This window comes from Onychostruthus taczanowskii, unplaced genomic scaffold, assembly GCF_017590055.1.
Source record: "Onychostruthus taczanowskii isolate IOZ18803 unplaced genomic scaffold, ASM1759005v1 scaffold58, whole genome shotgun sequence".
Taxonomy (NCBI): domain Eukaryota; kingdom Metazoa; phylum Chordata; class Aves; order Passeriformes; family Passeridae; genus Onychostruthus; species Onychostruthus taczanowskii.
Window position 1 is genome coordinate 886,859 of NW_024503457.1, and position 23,943 is coordinate 910,801.

The following is a 23,943-nucleotide window of genomic DNA, read 5'->3' on the forward strand; positions in this document are numbered from 1 at the left end:
TGAGATTAAGATAGGCACTATTTGTAATATTGCCAAATAAATGCTATCCATGCTCTTCAAATCATCTAGTGAAAATCACTTCTCACTGAATCTTGAAAATAATATCACCAAGTATTTTCACATTTCTTCTCAAATGTGTAAGTTATCTTTGGGCTTTTTTTTTTTTTCACAAACACTAAAACTGAAACAATTTTAATAGAACAGCCCATCCAAGAGAAAACATCTTGAATATTTATAATGAATGAAAAAGGTACCAGCAGTAATGTAACTTTCACTCCATCCCAAATAACAGAGTAAAGAGTACTGCAGAAACATATGATGTCTCCATCGTCCAACTTAGCCACTATCTCTAACACTGTCACAATACGATTGTCACATTTTCAGCATTTAAATTCCTAACTTCTGAAAACCTCATGCAGGCCCCTTCATTAAATTCCTCACTCTTCCTACGTAACAGTCCCTGGAGGCACAGGTTGGGGCAGTCAAATGTTACTGGTGATAGAAAAATGAGGTGATCAGCTGTCTAGACTAAAAAGCATATGCTCACTCAGAAACACCTCACCTGTGTTACAGTCATCTGCACCCTAAAACTTGTACTTTGGCATTCTTAGGGAAGCACTTTAATGTCATTATTGTGAAATCCCTATATCACCTTACCCACATTTCTTTCTGAATTACAGTAATTTTCTTCCTTTCACTATTCCTCAAGTTGCAGCTGTTCAAATCCAGATACTAAAAACAACTGATGAAGCTAGCTAAATCATTGCTAAAGAACTTTACATTTTTCCCATTAGATTTAGAAACAGATTTGTATAGTCATGCACTACCACATGTGCATTTATTACCCATTTCTCCTAAGGTGCTGGAAAAGGACAGAACTGTCCAGGAAAGTCATGGCACAAGCCATGATATGATCAAATCCAATTTCTGTTTTCAGTGGTTTCTGTAGACTGGGTTTCTCAGTCCCCAGTGAAATGTAAATCTGCTGTCCCCCCAATTAGAAGTTCAGAAGGAAGCTGAAAAAGGAAACTCTACAAACACTCTCCTTCAAAAGGCTTTCCCCAAGGCTCAGGAACCCTCAGCAGATTTCTTCCTTAGCCATGATAGCTGGAAGTGCTACCCCGATCCCCACTATCCTGCCCATCCCACATGGCATTCACTTTTCCAACAAAAAACATTCTTTCTCCTTGGCCTATATGTCTGCTATTACTTATTATTTACATATTTCATTATTCATATATTGTATGTTCTTATAATGAATTTGGGAACCATTTGTAATGGAGAATATGACAAAGGTGAAGACATCTGGCAGAGTTTTCTATTAATTTTTGAGTAGTAACCTTTGCAATTGTACAGACGTCATTGAGAAATATGAACCTTGTTGAAAGCAATGAGACTGCTTGGTTGCCTGATGAAAAAATTTCTAAAAACAGTAACAGAAAAGAGACCCACAAAATATAAACATCATTCTTATACTCATGAAAGCAGCACCACTGATAAAATAATTAAGGAAGTCAAGTATCTGAATAACAAGAGTCACAAAAAAGAAGTAACAAAATATAGATCAAAACCCCATGCCCCTGTTACAGGACCTACCAAGTAGTTAAATGCAGCCCAGGTTAAAAACGGACTTATTTTTCTTTTTAATAAAAATATAGAGTCAGAGACATTTTAGTAAAATAAATTGTATATATCTGACTCTCTTTCATATACAGAGAAAGAAAAACTAAAACTGGAGGGAAATACCAGAAAAGATCCTTTTCCTGTAATCTGAGACTCCCCAAAATTATATATTCTTTTACAAAATTAATACATATTTTTTGATATATTATCCACTAATCTCAGACATCAGTAAGTGCATGATTCCTGTTAATTTCCGCTCGCTTGGAATCAGTATCTAAGCAACCATTTTCCCAATACTTCAAGTATGTCACTGTTAACTAATCCCAGCAAACAAACAAACAAACCAATCCCTAGTGTGTGTAGATGATACCTGATGCAGCCTCTGTCATCCCTGTGCCTATGAGAAGTAGATGAATGGATGATGAAAAATAATAATTGCAAACCAGATAAACACATTGAGAAATTTTGCAAAACATTGGTATAAACTTCAATAAAGTGAATTTATTAATGATGAGACATGATTTCTATATATACTAAAATCAAAACTGGAAAAGAATGTTTGCAATTATTTTCAGATTACTTAAAGCATCTTTTGTTCCTAAATCAATATTTCCTCTGATTCAAGACACTGTCTTCCTCACTCCCCTCAGACTGGCAGGGAACGGCACTGACACTGTATCAATTGATGCAGTAACCTATCCCCTGAAATGCTATTAGCTTTCATTTGAATTCCTGGGCTTTATATTTAACTAAATAATCCTAATTTCATCTGTATAAAACTTTTAAAATTACTTAAGTCTGAAAACTGAAGAGAAGAATGACTGTGTGCCAAATTGCAGCTTTATAAAAGTTTACATCTTCAATAAAACTATGAATGAGAGATCTATTCCAGCTCTCTTGGGAAATTATCCATTTCCTTCCAACACACACAAAGTTGACTCAAAGGCCAGAGATCAGCTGCTAAGTATAGTAGGAAAGTTATGTAATTAGTTGTTTTGCAAGATCAATGAACAACTGGATTTCTCATATGCTGCTGAACTCAGCTGCATCCATATTATGTACTGACCAACATTCATAATATTTAATATTTATGTTGACTACTTTGCAGATTTTATACTACATCAAAGTAATACACAATGTAAAAAAAAATAAAATGTACCAAAAAGGAGGAAAAAAGTGAGACCATTAAATTAATTCATATATAAACTGATGATGAATTGCCCTTCTTCTTCAGGAGTTATTATGACCAGCTATGCAGTATATATGCCTGGGCATAACCTAGAGTTTGCACAGTTGTATAATGATCCCATATTAAATTACCCCTTGACTCTTCCTAAATGCCACAATGCTTTGATTTTTTTTTTTTTTGGCTGAAGTTCATACTTAAATGAACATGATGCCTAAGAAATTTCATTTTATTCTATTTTCTTTTTATATTTGAAATATGTTTTCTTCTCAGCTTCGTTGCTTGAGCGGTTTCATGCTTTTGGTTTATGCTCCTGTCATAAAGCATGTAAGTGTATGCATGACTTTGACCATGCATGTAAACTTAACAGCAGTTATTGAATCAGTGCACCTTATGACTAATTCTTATTGGCTTTAACAGAATCTAGGCACTTGCTTAAAACTAATAAAAATTAAGTAGGTGCTTAAATACTTTGCTTAATGAGTCTGCAATGACTCTCGGGTACTGAACAGTTAATGAACTGAACTGTAAACAGATGAATGAATCACAGTTAATATCACTTTGGAATTGTTCAGTAAAACATACTTGTTTACCAGAAAAAGTCTGAATATCATACATAAATTTTATTTCATACGTAAGTATACAAAAATGAATTCTAAGAAATCTAAAATCTATTTCCTCAGCTTCGGTAGTAATCAGATTGTAAGAGTATCAGTAGAAATCTGCTTTAGCCCATGTTTCTGTGAAAATATTACTTAACAATAAAAGTATAAATTAGGCCAGCTTGAAGTGTTGAAGTGATAAGCATGACATTATAGAATGCATTTAGTCTTTATAGTATTTTAATTTCATTAAGAGCAGATTAAGAATATATTTCTTCACAAAAGATACCAGTTACAAATAAAAAATGCATAATTCATATTGTTGTATTTAACAGATCATGTTCTTCCTTTTTGCAATTCAATTCCAATTTTAAAGATGTAGCTATCATGCATTCAAGCATTTTTCCTTCAATAAAAAAAATAACAAGAATTGCTTACATTTACCCATGAATATAAATATTTATAGAACATCTTTGCATACTATTTGTAAAAGTTTGGGGGCTGATTTAATCTTTCCTTTAGAGATAAACTGCAAAGATTTGAAAATATTTGTCTAAGCTGGAAGTAAATAAGGGTCAGATTTTGTTTAGCTGATTTTAACTGCTACAGAGGTAAGAGAGAATGACAGTCTCATCTGGAGCCCATGTGAGTTAAATCTAACTGGTTTTTTTTCTGATAGACCCAGTCAAAGAAAGGAATCCAGAATATTACCTACCATATGACATGACAATCTAAATGATGTGCCCATCTCTGTCCTCTGATTTTACGGCCAGTTTCAACACCACTGTGAAGTGAGTTGTCATGCAGAGCACAAAATCGTTCAGGTTGCAAAAGATTTGTGAACAAAGGTATCTTTAAAAACTATTAATGGGAACCTCATGTTATATCCAGCCATGTATATCCATTCAGAGTGCTGATTTTTTTTTTTTTCTAAGGGTCAGTGTGTGAAATAGTAAAGGCATAAGCAAATAAAGGGTTATTTAAAGGTGACCCAGCTTGTGAGAAATACAGTCTGGCTCAGAATTCCTCACAGCTGTAAATGCCCTAAAACCTTGTTAATGGTAAGGGTTTGGGGAAGTGATTTGGCTAGAAACCCCAATAACTTTATTTAATAAATGATTCCCTGAACTAATTCCTGAACTGGCTCACCAGGAAGTTACCTGAGTGTCAAAAGCAAAAGCAAGGGCGTAGGTGCTGATGCGAGAGAGGGAGGAGAACAACAGAGTTGTGGCAGCCCGGATTTGGATCAGGTTAAAATGAACCACACCTGAAGCCCACATAAATTGGGACACAGGGAAAATTTAATGCTAAACCAATGCAGATACGATGGACTCTGAGGCCTGACAACATTGTCACCTTGATGCTCATGACTAGAGGAAGATTTTAGCTGTTTCTTTTTTCTCACCCAGTCCTTAGTCTTGTACATGAAGATACCAATATGAAACCAAATAAAATTTTTAAAAATGTTGAATAAGAAGATTTATTCTGTTCATGCATTAGATGAACATGCCTTAAAAAAGACATATACAATTTCACTTTAAAAGGCTTTTAATTATGCTAATACAGGTGAAAAAATATTTTGTCACAGAAATTTTACATTTATCTAAATGAGAAGTCCTTGTTGAGATAGCTTAATTCCCTAAAGCTGGTAGCAACAGATAGAGTTTATTATTCTGTCCGACTACCCTGAAAGCTATGAAGTTCACATTATATGTCTTGCTAGGAAAAAAACAACCAAAAATAAAATAAATTAAAAAAAAAAAAACAACCAACAACAACAACAAAAACTCTCAAAAGCTAAAATTAATGTACTTGTTTGTGGAATTTATTATTTTATACTAATTTTTCAGAAATGTGGTAAAATATGTAAAAATACACTACAGATACATACCATAAATTGCATAAATAAATGTGAATAAAATTGTATTTGATTTATACAACTTCTGCAGAATTCCACACAGCAATGTAGCAAACACACCCTTTCATTGGCACAGTAAATGTGGAGTATTTGTAAAGTAGAAATGCACAGTATGGGAGAATAGGTCCTACAATTGCATTCAGTAGCTTAAAGAAGGGAGGCTAGAATGAGAGCTCTTCTCATACAATTAAGAGCCAAAATTCTGGATATCCCGTTTTCGGGGTGACTGCTATAAGCAGCGTACTATCCTGAGTATTGAAAATGAGATATGCCAGTGTCAAGGGACATAACTAGTTATCTGGGGAAAAGAATGAACAAAGAGATGTCCTAGTGAATTGCTACTTGATTCTATCTTTGAACTGAAGCAAATATCACCACCTGACTTCAAAGAGCTTGTCCAGCATGCTGGCGCTTCAGGGTCTTCTATCAGCTAAGACAGTGTTCCTATAACACTTATTTTTAATATAAAAATTGGTCACAACTTACTTTTGTGAGGGTAGCAGTTTTGCATGTATGTGAGATATACCTTCAGAATGTTTAACAGAACAAGTTCCTCAGCAAATGTAGGCAAAGCAACATCTTGTTTCCAGATCTCAATCTAGTTTTGGCAGAAGCAAGACACAAACTTGCTCAGACTGGGCAGAAAGTCTAGACACCCTAGTAACAGCATTTCCATGTTTGAACTGGCTACACCAATGCATTTCCGAAGCAAGGAATCAACTCAGCAAGATTCGTCAGAAACACGATTTTGGATGTAGGCAATGATGTTAAATTCTTTGTGTTTAAATTCTCACTTGGATACTGCCACTATATTCATCATAATATAAATGCTTTTAAAAAAATGTTAAACATAATCATATTCAAATAAAAGTGTGATAGTTGCTTTATGAAGGTGTAGATACATGCACATGCTGTGTGATTGCTCATTATACAGATAGGCTTATTTCCATACTATGAAGGAACTGCTTCAGATGGGTGGAATAATTTCCCCCTTCCTTTGTCACAGGCCAGGATTTTTTTGCACGAAAGGGTGCTGGTTTACATCACAGGACTTGCCTGATCATGAACTTCTTTAGCAAAACAAAACAAATGAAAAACACATACCAGTACTAATTATCTTTACTAGTTATTCTTCCTCCTCAGAGCAGTCCCACGTTTTTAGGCACCGTATGTAATGTGACTAAAGGAGATGATACGGAGCTATTTATTAGTAATAACCACCACTGAAGGACTTCTCCATTTCCTCCCTACAGGTTTGAACAGGTTCTCCAGCAAACTTGTTGTAGTAGTTTTACTACTGTGATGGCGATGGTAAATATATGCTTTAACGAGATTTGTAAGGAAAATTATATATTTGCAGGGAAGAAAGAAGCAGGCTTTCAGGAAGACAAACGCAAACCTCCTCAAACTACAGGAAAGACACTTTTGTCTGCAGCCATGGAGACATTTAAATGACTGATTCCTTTCCCAGAGAGTTAGGTACTTAAATCATATTCCATTTGCATGGAATGTGTACCACAATGTCCCCCCAAAATGACAGAAAAATGATCTACTATATCAACTCATTGATAGATAGAAAGTTTTGGTATCCTTTACATTGGTTTAATATTGTTAACTAAAGGTTTCCTGGGGGAAAATAAGGAAAAAAAAAAAAAAAAAAAAAAACAAAAAAACCAAAACCAACAAACCTACAAACCAAAAGGAAGGAATGGGAAGAAAGTTAGTAATTTAGGACCCAAATAAACATTTAACTACCAGTATGGTTTTATGTGCTGAAGTTTGGCAAATGCACATATATGAAAGGCCACAGGGAACAACCAAACTGACACCTGTAACCCTTCTGGTCCCTGAAAATTCTAAATTCATGAAGAAATGTAAGTACATGCAACATTTTTTTGCAACTGAAATAGAAGACTAAGCCCTCACTAAAACAATGAACTGAGAAAACTGTTTAAACTACAGTTCTCTGTTTTTTGGTTGGTTTTTTTTTTTTTTCCTAAATAAAATCTCTTTTAAAAAGATCTTCACTCTCTTTGGAAAGATTAATCTCTAATATCTGGAACTTTTAAGAGAAAATTAAATAGAACTAACCCTTGGTGTAAGGACCTGTAAGGTAAAGGACTTAAACATAAAGGGGGAAAATTGTTTTACAATAAAGAAACCTGGCATTAGGCACCTAATGCATGTGTGGGGAAAGTGAAAAACTGAGAACTATGAATTATTGAGAGCATGGGAAAAGCCAAGATTATTCAAAAAGTACCTGTGACCAAGAGGTGACATTTTAAGTTAAAATAAAGGCAAAGAAGAAAGAAAATAGGAACATAGGGCTGCAGGCTTTCCTATGAATTGTGCCCAAATTGGGCAAGAAACTATGTTTCATATCCATTATTGCAATCTAGTGGCAGCTCTACTTCCACTTGCAATTTATGAAGTTAGAAGCTTTGATTGTATGTAGTATTGTGGATAATAATCAGTATCTGGATGACAAATTCTGAGATGGTTATAGAGAGGTGGCAAAGCACACTAATAATATGTTGACATTCTAAATATAAACACTGCAATTATGTTGCTACAACTACAACTAGGAAATGCCTTGCACGCGAAGGAAGGAAGCAAACTTAAATCTTAAGATCAGACACTGCATCGAATGAAACTAATCCTGTGCTTAGGAGCCTTGCTGAATCACAGCTCTTGTGAATGGGTGCTGTCACACAGGCCACCAACTGTTGAAACATGGCACTAGGAGGCTCTTTAAAAGAAAGTTTTATGGTCCTGGATGCAAGTAATTTAAACATTAGGTAAAATCTGTAACATAAATGGAAATATCAGTTGAGGACAATCAATACCTTAAGTAAAATACTTTATGCCCTTTTTAACATCTGAGAAGTGAATTATTTCTTAGTTTTTATTGAAAAGAAAAGGTTTCAGGAAGATCAAATATCAATTTTCTTGGCTAGACCGAAGTTAAAGAACTCTCTCTTGAAAATAATTAGCACAATCAGCTTATACCTTTTTTCTCAATTTGCAATTATTTGGCTAGAGAAACAAAGATTTTTAGACACACTAAGATTTTTTTCAATGTTTTGATGTGTATTTTTCAAACTGCTATCTTAAACAAAATTTTCAGTTATTGTCAAAAGAGCTTTGTTGGCTTGCTTACCTTTTGACCAAACAGAAATTAGATTTACAGCTTGTCAGCACATTTACAATTTGCAGTTCAAGCAATCTTCAAAATATATAATTCAAGGCCTAAACCATGGAAAGTCTGATAGAGAATGTACAGAACATAGTCACAGACTGGGTAAGGTGGGAAAGGACCAGTGGGTCATCTGGTTCAGCCTCCCTGCTCTAGCAGGGTCATCCCAGAGCACATGGCACTGCATTGCATCCAGATGGTTTCTGAATATCTCCAGTGAGGGAGATTCCACAACCTCTCTGGGTGACCTGCTCTAATGCTCAGTCAACCTTGCAGTAAAGAAGCAGAAAGGAAAGTAAAGCAGTATAGTAGTAAAGCAAAATAGAAGGGCAAAACTTGCATTCCAAAGAGTTAACAAATGAAATCTGAAATTTTGGAGCAAAAGTGATGTCATCCTCCTTGACCGGTGACTTTTCAAAGGCTGACAGGAAGCAGAGATGACCTAATGATTTTCTGAATTAGTCATAACCCTTCATGTCAACAAGCTAAAAGATAAAAATGCATTTTATATCCTCTGATATTACAACTATTAATTTGACTCTAACGATACCTTAAAATTCAGGATAAATGTACATATATTTGTAAGTCTTATAAATAATTTATATATTTGTACTCTTTTTTTTTTTAATGCACATAACTATTTCTCATTATTATTGAACCTGCTCCACACAGAAACTAATAAGCCTTAAATTCTCACAATGTCACATTAAATAAAAAGGAGATGCCAAATGTGACTTGATTTACACATCAGCTTTGCAGATATTCAGCTCACGGGAGCATAGGGTAGTAGTTGTGAATAGGGTAAAACTGGGCCAGAACAAGGCATGGAAAAAATTAGGATTTCCTTCCCAGTTTTGATGTGAACGCTTTACAGTGACTTGATTCACATACCAATTTGCCTTGTCTTTCAGCATAATCGTCAACAGCTTCTTGGCAGCTCTGGAAGGAGCTATATTCGGCACTCCACTGCTGCTGCTGCATGAGGCGGGTGTCTGCTCGCCTCGGCCGAGCGCAGCCCAGCACTACCCCCAGCCATCCCCAGCCACACGAACACCCCGCAGGCTGCAGCAGGGGACGCGGACGGGCTGTGACCGGCGCGGAATCCACACCTGCTTGGAAACGGGGAGGAAAATAAGGCGTGACAACCCCTTTGGGACGTGCGGGGGGAGCCACTCGAACGCGCACCCACGTGTGGGGAAAGACCAGCTCCTCCCAGGGCTGTTCCTGAGCAGCCGAGGGGGCCCCGGCTGCCGCTTCGCAAGAGCTCCACCGCTCATTTTTAACTTTCTGCGGGGAGCGGACGGGACCACTCCAGGTGTCCCTACAACACTCAGAGAGCGCGGGGCAGGCGCGGCAGCCGCCGGCACTTCACCCCGTTTCCCGCCGCCGAGCCGCGCTGCCCCTCGGGAGGGACGCAGGGTGGGGAAGGACAAGCACAGAGCACCGGGGCTGTCACACGGATCCGGGCTGTGCCCGCGGCGAGGGGCGAGAGCCGCGCTCCCGCTGTGCGGCGGGGCCGCGCTTCTCCCGGCCCCGCCCCGCCAGCCCTCAGCGGGACGGTGCCGCAGCGGCAGCGGCAAACCCCGCCCTCCGCCCCGCGTGTGGCGCGGCTGGGCGCACCCTCGCCATTGTCTGCGCGGCGGTCCTTGCCTGCTGCGGGCACCGGCGGGCGGCGCGGCGCTTGTGGCCGCGATGCAGAAGGGCTGCGCGCCCCCTCAGACGCGGCAGCGGGCTCCAGCCCTGGGGAGCAGCCACCCCGCCTGCTGAAGACTGAAACTTTGCGTCCCCGCCGCTCCCTCTCCTCCCTCTTCCTTTTGCCCTTCTCCATGCGCTGAGCGGCCGCGGGGCGCCCGCTCGGCCCCATGGACGCCTTCAGCGCTGCCAAGGCCAAGATGGGGGCGAAAAGCGGCGGCGAGGCGGCGGCGGCGGGAGTGGCCGCGCCTCAGCCCGCCGTGCCGGCCCCCAGCCCCGCCGGTCCCGGCTCGCCCGCCGCGCTCGAGCCCGCTGCCTACAAGCTGGAGGACCTGGAGACCCTGGCCACCGTAGGTGAGTGCGGGGATGAGGGGAACAAAGGAGCTGCCGAGGTGCCTGTCTGCGACCGTGCCCGGCGAGAGGAGGTGCCCGAACAGCTGGCTGCCCCCTTCCCCAGCGCCCTCTTTTTTGTGTTCTTTTCTCTCCGCCTCCCCCTCCCCGCTCCGCTCCCGTTTCTCCCGCCGCGCCACCGCTGGTCGGTGTGAGGGCAGCTGGGGTGCCTGCGGTGGCTCTAGGTGCCTGTGGGTGGCTGACGGGGACGCGCCGCAGCCTCCGCGCAGTTCGGGAGCCGCGCTGCGGGAGGCTGTGGGCATTGTACGGCCCCGGTGCTGCCGTGTCACCGGCTGCGGCTGCGGCATCTGCAGCAGAGCAATCCTGCACCTAGCCCTGGGTTTGGCTTGTCTCTGGGATGGGTAGTGTCACTGCTGAAGCTAAAAGACTTATAGTATAAAGCCCGGTTTATCTGGTTTAACTTCATTTACCTGCATCATGATAAAAAAGTCATCATTTAAATTAGCTGTCGGGCCAGGAAAAAGATCAAACAGGTTAACCGAATGCAACTGAGTGTATGTCAAACCCCCGACACGCTGTTGCCCTGAATATTGATGCAAAGATGCTTTGCGTGTGCAGAATTTTGGTGGAAGGTAAGGTCTCATCTCACAAGTACCACGCTTACTAGAACTGCCTGTAATTGGTGGCATTGCAGAGTAAATGCATGTGTCTAGTAAATAGGCATTTCAGACATCCGTGATGTTCATAGTGTTCATGTGTGCTGTATCTCTGCATTGTATTTGAACACACATACTGACAGTTGCATATGTTTTTGCACCTGGTTTGAAAGCTTACATGTTCAAGTACATGAAAGTTTTATTCACTTTTTTGTTATAGGACTTTGAAATTATTTTGGATAGATTTGTTCCAGTAAATAATGTATTGTAAATCTTAATTTCCCCTAAGCTCTCTTCAGCCAAAAAGGTGTGATATAAACCCTTTCTTAGTGAAGTTAATGGCTTTGAGCATGGAATTGGAAAGGCCCAGGAGTGTTGTTGTCAGTGAAGAATGCATTATCTTCTCTCAAAGTGCATTGTGTTTTGGGATAATGTTCCAGTTTGAAATGTAGGCAGACGTTTTACTGATAAATTATTTGAGATTATTAAGAGACTGCTTGAAAGGTTTGTAATGTTTTTTTTCCCTCCAGAAGTGCTTGTTTTTCTTCATTACATCATGACCATGTGGATACAGTAGTCATCACTGAGGATTAAGACTTCGGGTGAAACACAGATTGCAGAAAAATAGTAATTTCTAACGAAGACAGAGTAGTCATGGAAATATTCCTGTGGCCAGTGAAGAAATGTGGAAATAATCCTGGTGTCAACCTTAAGCAGTATACCTTTGAGAGAGTTCATTAAGACGCTCTTTAGAGGCTAAGTAAGGGCAAAATTGTGATTCCACAGGATATAAAGAGAGCCTTAAAAAAAATGAGACACTGTCTGTTGACTTTATTTTAGAGAAAGAAATAAAAGGCAAAAGGAGCAGGTAGCTGCCTGTCAAGGCACTGACAGAATACAGTCTCCCTTTATTCTCTGTCTTCCCCAGCTTGATTTTTTTTTCTTTTTTTCTCAGATAACTCTGTCTCAAAATATGACCATTCTCTGCATCTCTGTTGAACTGTGTCATTAGGCATTTAATAGGGAAGATAAAGATAAAAAAGATAGAACTGGAAAGATGTAAAAGTGTACACAGATAAATATATAAGGCCTTACCTTGTCAAAGAAACTGAGCTGGTTTATTTTAAGTTGGTTGAAAAATGAACTTATGCCCCTGTGCATCTTGCTCCTGACTAGGAAGTAATGTTGCAGCTTCAAAGTGATACTGAAACTGAACACGTGAATACCTGCTCTGAGTGGCCAAGTTTATAAAAGATGCAGTGCCCCACTAATGCTTCTGTAGTGCATTAGTCGGGGATCTGAGTCACATCTCAGTCTGCCTGAGGTTGGGCAGCTCTGTGTGCACCTGCTAACATGAAGCATTGGAGACCTGATTTAAATGGGCTGCAAATTTAAATCAGTGCAAAATACTGCAGGGTAGAGTAGAGTAGATTTGTATTTTAGCTTGAGAAACTTTTTTGCTTGGCTTAGACCTTTTTTAATTCAGTTAGTTAAGTACACTGTAGGTTTATATCACGTGTACTGAAAGAGTATATCTACACTTCTTTTTAGCAGTCTTTTAAGTCAGTATTACCTTATCCTCCATTTTGATCTCCCTGCACAAACAGATGGCATTAATGTCATCAGTTTCACTACAGCAATTTAGACTAGTCTGCAGTTTGACTGCTCTGATAAGGATAACCATTTTCTTTCTGCTGATGTTCTTGAAAGCTGTATGCTCTGTCTAAGATAATTGGAGATGTTTGGGGATGGGAGGGGAAATACCCAAAAATTACATAACAGGAAGTTCTGGTATCTCCTTTACTAGAATCATTGCTTATAGATATACCCAGGCTTAGAAGTAGTTATGGCGTTGGAAACTATCAACTTGAGAAAGTTGAAAGTCAAAATAGGGAGGTGAGTTCCATGCTGTTGCAGCTGTTTATGATTAATATTTAAGGTAACAGAGCTGTGTTGGTGTCTGTGAGATTGCAGTCATCCATGACTTTATGCGGCTTTTCTCTCAGGATGGAATAGAATCCATGTAAAAAAAAAGTTGAACGCAATACCTGCTTTGAACAGCAACTACTGTATGAAGTATCCTTCATAGTTTCAGAGGATTAAAATCTCTCTGTTAACCTGACCACCATAATGCAGGCTGGATTTTCTGTGATCTGTGTTTTCTGTGATTTCTTTTGGGATGCTGTGCCTGGTTTGGCAAAGAACTTCATGTAAAGGTGGGAAGAGCAAAAGGGAAGTACAATCTAGTGTAATGACTCAGAGGACATTTGTCTCCCCCAAACATCCCAGGACCCAACCTTTGTTTGGGTGTTTGTGGGCTCTTTCTTAAAAGGCAATTGGAGCAGAGTCTGGAGTACAGGTTTGCTTTGGAGGGAAGTGCTTTAATATTTAGTTGATAAAGTGAAGTTAAGGCTTTGGGGAGGGCACAGGATTGGGGCACATACTGGTTTCTGGCACTAAGAGAAGTTAAACAGGAAAAATATTTCTTTGAAGGTACTTCCTGAGGGGTTGAGCATGTGGCTTTGAACCTTTGAAGTGTATGGGTTTTTTAACTAGTCTTCTTGTATGAAAGTTGAACGCTCTTGCTCTGGAGCCGTTGGAGGTGCCTGGCTGTCCTCATCTTGTTTTGAATTAATTTTCCTTTCAAAGGAGGTTGAAATACAAATGTTTGCTCAGCATACTCAGAAACTGCTGTTCAGGCCAGGCTGAAATACTGTGTGAATCTCAGTGAACTTATGTACTTAAAGATTTAGTTCTGTGCTGTACAGAAACAAAAAATTTATATGCTTTGACCACCGTGTTCATTCAAAGTTCGTGGCCTGTGCTTTTCTGCACCTATTTCAAACTTGTAAGTCTCATCAGTGGAAGAGGGAGACTGAACACTAGTGGCATAGTTTCTGAATCATCTTTCGTTGTGATGGGCATTTAATATGGGCAAACTTCCTGTTCCAGTAGCCGGAGTGCCTGCAGTTGGACACCTGACACGTATCTTGAAACAGAGATGCTAAATTTTTAATTATGCCATAATGAAAAAGTAATTCAGGTAAACTAGAATAAGTAATGCAGGAAAATCAGAAGGTACTTTTTCACTTTTGGGTATGTAAAGGTGGGAAAAGTGTTACATTCTCAGTTGAAATGCATGGTGATGGGAAAGGGAGAAGGAAGAGAACATCAGGAGGAGAAAGATGACAATTTTTTTCTTGCCTCTGTCCTTTGAGATCTGTTTCTTATCCATTTTTCAAGTGCAATAAATTCCATAGCAGACTATGTAAATGTAAATTTGGAGTTGTGAATAAAAACAATTGATTGAAGTATTTTTATGCAAAAAGATTCTTTTAAACTACCGTTCCCATGAAGTGCTTTGCACTAAACAAATGCAGAATAAAAAATTGGGCATACCAGTATTTTCATTTTTATGCACATGGGAAAATTTAAAAAAGTTCATGGGAAAAATGAGGTGCTACATATTTTCAAATACTTAATTTCTCTATGTTCACACACAAAATATGCTAGCCAAATATATTTCAAGTGGCATTGTATCAGCATGACAGTAGGCACACAGCTGTAGTCTTAATGCCAGGGAATTGTCTAAGTTTTTTGTGCCCCAGAGTAGCTAAGGTCTTTACATGAAAAGAATGCTGGTGGCTTTTTTTTCCTTTTCTTGGAGGCTTAAATTAGTTCACTTTCTTACCAAGTGTTATTTTTGGTTTCACTACCAAGGTTGTCACCTATTTTAAATTTTCTAAGGGATGTATGAGCATTTTTTCCCTGTTTTGTCACATTTTCTTGATACTGAGATGATAAATAATAATCCATGATTTTACTTGGCAATGTTCTTGAATACCACAAGTTTTGAAAGAAAACATGGTCTGAATGTTGTGACTGTAATGGTGACCTGAATTCACCATTACGTTGGTACATCTTTGAGGCTTTAGTCATAAAGCTAAATGACTTGGATTTTGTTTTCACTCTCTGTATTTCTTACTTCATTTTTCCCTCCCACAAAATGACACTTGTCCCAAAATAAATCATTATTATTATAGCTGCTGTTGTAGAGAGAAATGAGCAGGTGTGTGACTCAGCTTTCTTCCCTTGCTTTTCCTGTTATCCACTGCTGAGGTGAATTCCAATACCATAATGTTTATTGCAGATTAGGCAGCAACAGGTTCTTTCCCATAAGATTCTTGTTCTCTTTAGGATTGGAAAAAAATGGATTGAAACAAGTATTCTCTTTTATCTTTCAGAGAGGTCAGAAAAGTGAGAGTGTATGGAAGAAGTCTGAATATGTGAAAATTGAAAGTTCACATTTCTGCTTTTCTATCTTCAGTGTTTAAAGTCAGTCTTGAGGTAAATTGTTAGTGTTTGCCTGTCATCTGTTTCTTTTGTCTGAATCTAGTTTGGATATTTAATTGATTGCAGAAAGAAATTCAGTATTCTTTTTCTGATGTTTTGAATTTGACAGTGTGTTATAGAGTAGGCTTCGACACTCAAATATGCTTCTTAAAGATAAGTAATTTGTAAAGTCCTATAAATAGCCCAGAGATGCCCAGAAGTGCTTTTTGCAATTCAAATAATCGAATAATCTGGAACCTGACTAGTATTAATATTTCAGAAATAAGAAGCAAGCAAAACTTACCCACAAAATCAAAAGCGCCTAACACCATACTTTCCTCTGCCAAGTTTACACTTTAAAAAACCCTTATGTACCAGGTGAAAATACTTTGGAAAAATTTCTTTGTTAAGTATTTTCTTAGCCCAAACTGAAGAAGATAAGAAACCTGCGGAGAAATGGAGATTTTAACTATTTTTTTTTCTTTTCCCTTTTTCAGTGGGAAGAAAAAGAAACTTTAAAGTGCTAGGGGTTGAAAGCATGTAGGCTCTTAGGGCTTGACTCAGTTTTTTCTATGTTTAGTTTCTTGAGCATGCATGTCTGGACTGTTTGTAGAGGACAGAGCAGCCTTTTGGAGGTGACTGTGTTGATGTTTTGTAATGAAAACTTAGTGAAACAAATCCCTTCCCAAGGTGTGTTTAATGCTGGTTTGGTCTACTTTTAAGGGTAATAGTGTAACTAGAAAAAAAAAGACAAGTGTGGTGAAATTTATATACCATTTTGTTTATTATGAGAGACATAGAGGTGCATACAGCAATGAAGAGTGATTTTTTGTAAAGTAAAGATAGGAACCTGTTTTTACCTTCCAAGGTCTTGTCTGGGCATAAGCTGTTTTTAACCAAATTATTTAGCTCAGTGTAATTCCCCTCCTGTTAACTCTTAGCAGTGTAAAACATTTTCAGTATTAGCTTGTACTGCTCAGGAGTAATTTGATGTGTTTTGTTTACCTGGGAAATCATCCTTTTAACTCTGCAATATTTTAGAGGGTTTTTTAGCAGCTTCAAACTGGTACGTAAAATTTTGCTGAGTATTGTGTGTTAGTGTGCGCCTGGGATATTTAGGGAAGAGCAAAATAGAACAATTCTCAAAATTAGACTATTTCTGCTCTCCCATAGAAAGACTGTCTTTCAAATGACTGAACAAGTGTTGATTTCTTTTTTTAAAAAATAAAGAAGGGAGAAATATATGATACAACATTCTTTGCTAATAATATTCAGTTTATGAACTGCGCCGTTTGCACTTCACATTAGAGCACTGGTTCCGTTTCTTGTATGAAATACAGATTTTTTTAATTCTTATTTTTAATACTGGAGTGGATCTGTAGAATTTGGTCATGAAAACTTTCCACTCGGCTGCTCTTTTTCTTCTGGCCAGTTTCTTCACTCACATCCCAGCTTGGAGCAGTTGCTGGCTGGTCTGTTAATTGATTGGTCGTAACTTCTGTGTAAATGTGTTGTCTTTTTTCTTCAGGCAATCAGTTGGTCCGCTTCGATACATTTCAAATCAGACAAGTCGTGTGTTGTGTTTTATTTATTTATTGATAACTAAGGCACATTAAATATAAGTGAAGGAAACATCCTTTTTGTGTCACTGAACTGCATGGTACAACTTATTTCTGTATGCTTCTGATGGTGATGAGAGAATGGAATGTGAGGCTTGTCTGTTACGTTGATCTGGTCAGTGGAACCATTCCCAAAGTATCTGATTTTCTACTCTTGTGACTCTTTATTCGTTAGGGAGAGTGTTTCATAGCACTTATGCCAGCCAGCTGTCTTGTCTATATATCAAGAGACTAATTTTTATGTGAAATTTTTGCTCTTGTTTCTTTCCTGGATATTTGGTTTGAGTATCACCTACAGATTTCTATATTGGATATATACATATATACATTATATATGTAAATATGTGTATATATTTAAGTTTACACAAATGCATAAATTTTAAGTTTTACTATCCTGCATCTTGATAGAGGAAGAGTGAGAATATGTAATTATTCTGCTCTTTTCCTGTCAGCATATTTGGGCTTCTTAATGGCTATCACACGAGATCTCGATTTCTAGAAACTATTCATACAGTACCTACAGTATGCAAGAGTGGGTTTTTTATTCAATTTTTCAGTAGGTATATTTTTTACTTCCTTAAAGGATTGCTTCTGAGCTAATTTTGCATGAAAAAATCATGTACCTATTATTTGTTAATTTGATTAAAATATGCAATTTGTATATTCAGGTGTAAGTATTTATATTTCATATTTATTGGAGTGCTGGAGAAAGGGAACTCAAAGCAGAAGAGCTATATATTATAAACAGTTATCAGCAGTTGTAACCTGTGACTTAGTCTTGTTTTTTGTATGTAGTCTTGATGTTGTCTAAGCAATATTTTTAAAAGCATTAAATCTAAAATGCAGTAAATTATTTTGCTTGGAAAATGTGATTATAGAACCTCTGACATTGTCTAATACAGGAGGAAATCAAGTTAAGGTGCCAAGGTGTGGGATTTTTTTGTTTTGTTTTCTGTTTGGTTGATATCTTGTTTGTTTGTTTCTTCATTACATGATTCTTTCCAGGGAGGTAAGGGCTGATTACAAAAATCTTGTAAAATGGCAGTTTGAGTTGTCCATTATGCTGTGTTTTTTATGAGTTTTGGAATTGTTCTTTGCTAAAATGTAGCTTCTTACAGAGTGTTTTTGGTATTTGTTATAGTATTGTTATGTTTGTTTAGGGGAATATGGTGACTCAGAGCAATTTGAAATATTAATAGTAATGACTGCCATTATTGTTGAAGGTGCAGGGTGCTCTCTGGATGGAAACAAAATGTCTAGTTAGTAGTGCTTTTTATGCCTCTCAGGTATTATGCCTGTCAGTAAATTAAATACTCTGAAGTGCTTTAGGTAGGTTTTAAGGAAACTATCCCTCCACAGACTCTTCTAAAAACAAGCTAAACTGGGTATAAGATTTTTACTTTGCTGGTCTGCTAATGAGCATGCACTGTAATAGCTGTATGTATGGCAGATATAAAAATGGAGGGGCTGGTGGCTGACTGTGTTCATCTTGAACTTCTGGGTGCTGTAATAGCAGACTCTTTGTGCCACCTGCCCCAAAACTGATGACAGACTTCCAGCCTCAGAGCTCTTCCCTCCTGGCTTGGAGTGGCTTCCTACAGCTCTTGGGTGCAGGAGATGATAGGCTGTACAGTTTTAATTTGCGTGGCCTGCCAAAAGTAACTTTAGAGTATGCATTGTAAAATTTTTGTTTGTTTTCAGGAAAATTAGTGGGTAACTTGTTGTCTGTCCCTGGAGAACAAACAATGAGGACAATAGTGGTCAGTCTGTTTCTAAACTGGGATTCTTGTCTCCTCTTTCATGAAAAAATTTCAGGTTGCATGTCACTATGTTGAGTTTGTGTTCTCAGGCCATTAAATTCTCCCTGACTTCTGTTACTTTCAAAGGCCTTTAAAAACTTTGGCAGTATGTCTGTATTTAAGCCACCCAGTTGTCACACTCAGAAGTGGTGAATTTAGAATTTATGGTGAAGTAGCAACATTTTTTTTCCTCTTTTTTTAGTAACCAACACAGTTTAATTCCCATATTTTAGAAATTGTTCATTTTTTCATATATTTGGAAACAGTGGAATGTGGGTTATAATAAATTTATAAAACATTTGTAGCATTTTCCCAGTATTGCACCTTAATACAAATTATTTTGCTTGAAAGCTTTTCTACATCTGCATCTCTTCCAGTATTTTTACAGTGAGTAGCTGTGTTTCCTTGGATTTGTTTATGGAAAGTTTTTCTTGATTAAATGTTTGTTTTGGTTTGGATTTTTTTCTGCTGCAAATGCCAGCTGGGAAGAAGCTGTGAGAAAGAGTGTGTCCTACAAGACAGAGCCATTAGAAGGAAAAACAAAAGTAACCGGGAAGAAATTTGAAAGAATATGAAGAAAAACCATAACAGTTGGTGCAAAATATTTTTCAAAAACATGAAGATATATTATGGGGGGGGGGGGAAAGAAAGAAATTTTTTTTAATTTTTTTTTTCATTTCAGTTTTGCACATTCATTCTGGTTTTATACATTCATCAGTTGAAAAGTAGAAATAAATTGGGGCACATCCAATCCTGATGATGTAAAGCTTATTACATCTATCAATTTTAAGTATTGTAATAAAATAAATTATATTCTTTGTTCTAATAAGTGAAGTTTCTAGATTTATCTTAACTCTTCATCTGCAACACTTGACTTACTGTAAGGCAAAAGATTTATTTTGGTGGCAGTGGTGTTAATTTTTTTTTGCTGCCTTGGTGCTTAGGCAGACCTAAATTTTTCAGTGCTCCTAGACTACTGTTGGTTGAGGATTAGACAAGAGTACAGCCTGATTTGTTTTATTTGGCATAATTCTGTGAAAACAATTTTTAAAAATACTTTTGAACATGAAATACATATGATTTTGCTCCCTGCAAGTGATGTTTCTTATCAGTGAATTATTGATCTGTCGAGAACAGCTTGCAATACACGGTAACCGTAAGTAGAGAGGCCATACTGTGACATGATAAATGGGGAAGACAACTGGTTTTGTGACTAATTAACCAGTGTCTCAGCAAGTAGTCTTTTTTTTTTTTCTTGTTTTTTTTATCCTGACATGTTTGCAGGTAAACACAGCTAACTTAAGGATAAGGCTGGAGTTGGTTTCATAGTTGTCCATTTCATAGCTTAGTGTCTGCCTGTTTCACACTGCTTTAAGAGTTTCCCATGAGTGTACCTGGGTGATAAAAGCATGCAATATAGATAATTTTGTCTTTGAGTTGCAATTGAAATGCTTTGGCATAGTATTTGGAGACAAGGGTTTGCACTTCTGTTAAATATTCTTTTAGAATTTTACTGACTTTGTGTGGTTGCTATTTGTATTTTTAAAAAGAAGGTTCTTGGTGAAATGGGGAATTAACAAAATAATAATAAGAGAAGGTTGGCAGGCAGTGGAGATGAATGCATATCTGAGGCTATACCTTTGATATGTAGAATGTTGGAGTTCCTACTAAAAATGAAGTTGGAAAAAGAAGGGATAAGGGGGCTTAATGCTGTTTTGAGACGCTTCCATTTTGTTTGGGTGGGTTTGTATTTCTTGGATAATTGCTTCTTTTCAGAGCAAAACCAGTAGAACTGAGTGAAAGTGTAGCTGGGAACACAGTTGGGTGTTCTATATGATTGTAAGTGAAGAAAATGATATCACTAGTTCTTGATTTGATAAGTGTATCTAAATGTGTAGTTTTTTGCTAGGTAATACTGAGGGTGCAGTGTCATCTATTCATGTGGAAATGAGCTATGGTGCTTTTTTTAATGGATTATCTGATATGCTCAAGTTGGGCACTCCTGCATGAAATATGGACAGTTTATGTCCTGTAATAAAATATATTGATAAACCTCTCTCTAATCTTTGTATGTTTTGGCATTTAAAATATTTGTACAAGGGGGGAAAATCTCCTATTGGCAGCTGGGTCTAATACCTATGGAGAGATTCAGAACTCCAGGTCCTCCCATGATAGTTGAGATTTCTAGTCCGATTGGCTTTCATTTTTGATAGAAATGTTAAGAGCTGCATTGTGTGAGAACAAGCACAGCTTTGTTGCTTAGCCTCCTTTGCTTCTCTGAAATATGAGTATTGATATAGAATTAAACAATGATTCTAATAATAGGACAAAAAAAAAAAAAAAAGCCACCTAGAAATGCAAGGCCACTTGAGGGAAGGGGGATCAAAGAGAAGGAGAAAAGCCATGCTGTGTTTGATCACTTTGCTTTGGAGAGCCTTCCACAGACCTCATTTTAAAGACTGAAAGTAAACTTGACTTAAAAGGGCACTATAGTGAAAACAGGTGTATAGGGACACTTTAAGCATTGATTGCACTTAGCTTGTGTACTGTCTTACAACAGATAGCATTTAGTTTTTATGTCAAGAAGTATGAAATTTCATTAGTCATTGTCAGAGCTTTTTTCTGGTACCTTGTGAGATGTATTTTATATAGTGCAGTGCTAGTTGCTTCTTCCATTAGTGATGTATGAGGATCCCTCATATATGAGACACAATAATTTCATCAGTCTCTGTTTTGTCTTCTGAGACTTGTTCCTAGGAAATCTGCAAGCATCTGAAACAAGCTTCAGTAATAGTAAATACCTAATATGCCCAATAATTTTTCTTGTTTGGCTATTTCATCTGTCTTCAGGAAGAAATATGCCTTTTAGCTTTGCTACTGAAAACTTAACATGCTTCACCTTTTGTAAAAAGTGCTGATGGATAATAATATAATAACCATTAGATTACCAGTAGCTTTCCATTACAATTGATTTAAATGAGCTGATGCCCAGATAGATTTAGTTTATTTCTGATCTTAAATTTGTCCCTGCCTTCTAAGTTTAGTAGCTTTGAGCTTGTGTACTGTTTCCTTAAATGTAGATTCTGAATTACAAATGATGTTGAACTGTTTGTTCTTTAAATTGAAAACAAATATATTTCTGTTGAGCTGTGTGCTGTGTCAGCTATAGTAGTGACTGACCCTCAGCAATGGTGTTTCTATTTTGGAGAAACACAGTCTACAAAGGGCACATCTTGTACTCCTGGCATGTGAACTGTAGCTCATGAATTCAGTTAGCTGTAATTTAATCTATCCTATCAAAGTGGTGTTGGATCTGCTATTCATTACTTCCTTTACTACTGACTGTGGTCTTGTTTTTAAGTGCATCAGACTAGGTGCAGGTAATTCTGAGGTTGTATGGAGTGAGAGAATTTTAGAGGCTAGAAGTAAGAAGCAACTATGGCAGTAAACAACAGAATAAATTAACCTGAGTTTTGATAAATGGGTGCATGTGTATATGTCTGTTACTTATGTGAGCAGTTCGATGTACGATGAAGACATACATAGGATGAAGAGTGAAATAGCAGTGAAAAAAAGCAGTGAAATAACAAAAAATCTGAAAGGAAATGTTGATTCTTAGGGAAAAAGTGAACTTGGTTTTATTTTCTAGGTTTGAGGAGTCATAAAATCAAAGAATGCTTTGAAATGGTTGAAAGGTACCTTAAAGACCATCTAGTTCCAACTTCTCTGCTCTGGGCAGGTTTCTTCCTCTAGGTTCCTGAAAGCCCCATACGAGCTGAGCTCAAACACTTCCATGGTTGAGGCATCCAGATCTTCTCTGGGCAGCCTGATTAATCTCACCTAACATCTGGCCTAAACCTACCCTCTTTGAGTTTGAAGCCATTCCCCCTTGTCCTGTCACTATCTGCCCATGTAAAAAGTAGTATTTTATTTTGGGATTTTTAAGGCCTCTTTAACTGCCAGAAAGCCTCAGTAAGTTCTCCCCTGATCCTTGCTTTCTCCAGGCTGAGCAACCCAGCTCTCTCAGCCTGTCTTCACAGGAGAGGTGCTCCAGCCCTCTCATGACCTTTGTGTCCCTCCTTTGGACCCATTCTAACAGGTCTGTGTCTTTCTTGTGCTGAGAACCCCAGACCTGGGTGTACTACTCAAGTGGGCTTACTGTAGCAGACTAGAGGGGCAGAATCCCCTCCCGTGACCTGCTCACCCACACTGCTTGTGATGCAGCCCAAGATGTGGTTGATGTTCTGGGCTGCAAGCATGCATTTTTTGTTAATAATTTCAAATCTGATAAATTCTTTATTAATCACATATGTATTTACTCCTTAAATATATTTGTTCAGGGCAGCTAGTCACTGCATATAGGCTTTATTCTATAATCTTGTACGTCAGTCATCCTTTTGCATGGAAAAAAATGTATTCTGTAGGGAGTTCAAGTCTATCCTTGCCTGTTTGTGACATATTACATCTTTCCACCTGTCCCTTCAGATGTATGAAATTTGCAAACTGTGTTTAATACAAATTTTTTTAAAATAAATATTGGATCTTAGATGATGTTATGCTTAAAGAAACACAAAAGGAAGGATTGTACAGAAACAGTGTACAGCACAGAAATGCCATCAGGTTATCAGCCAAAATATCTTTCCTTACTGTTGAAAATTAATGATATTGTTAAAATATATGCCATAGCCTCTGAAATTTACTCTGATATTGACTTGATTTCCTTTTTCTAGTAGAGTTAGTTTCTTAAGAGTCATTTGGAAAATCAGGGTTGTTTTATGAAAGGAATTCACTTGTAGCTTGTTTCGGTGTTCTTTTTAATAAATTCTCAAATGTTCTCATCCTGGTCCATTTAAATAATGCCAATTTTGTACAGTGTTCTATTTAAAGTCTTATTTGGATTTGGATGGGTTTCCTTGGGCATGATATTGAGAGGTGTAATAGCTGAGAGAGATTGGATCCCAGTTTCGAT

General features: G+C 37.9%; 1 protein-coding gene across 2 annotated transcripts in view; it reads left to right on the plus strand.

Annotated features, from left to right (window-relative positions):
- Window positions 1-10,140: 10,140 nt before the first annotated feature.
- The window catches only part of PRKX (protein kinase X-linked), a 56,111-nt gene continuing 42,308 nt past the window's right edge, over window positions 10,141-23,943 (plus strand). Inside the window, exon 1 of one of the 2 annotated variants that reach the window (XM_041418107.1) lies at window positions 10,141-10,571. In XM_041418107.1, the coding sequence (XP_041274041.1) occupies window positions 10,388-10,571 (184 nt within the window). In that variant the 5' untranslated portion in view covers window positions 10,141-10,387. The remainder of the gene's footprint in view (window positions 10,572-23,943) is intronic. The other variant, XM_041418106.1, reaches the window with a different exon arrangement.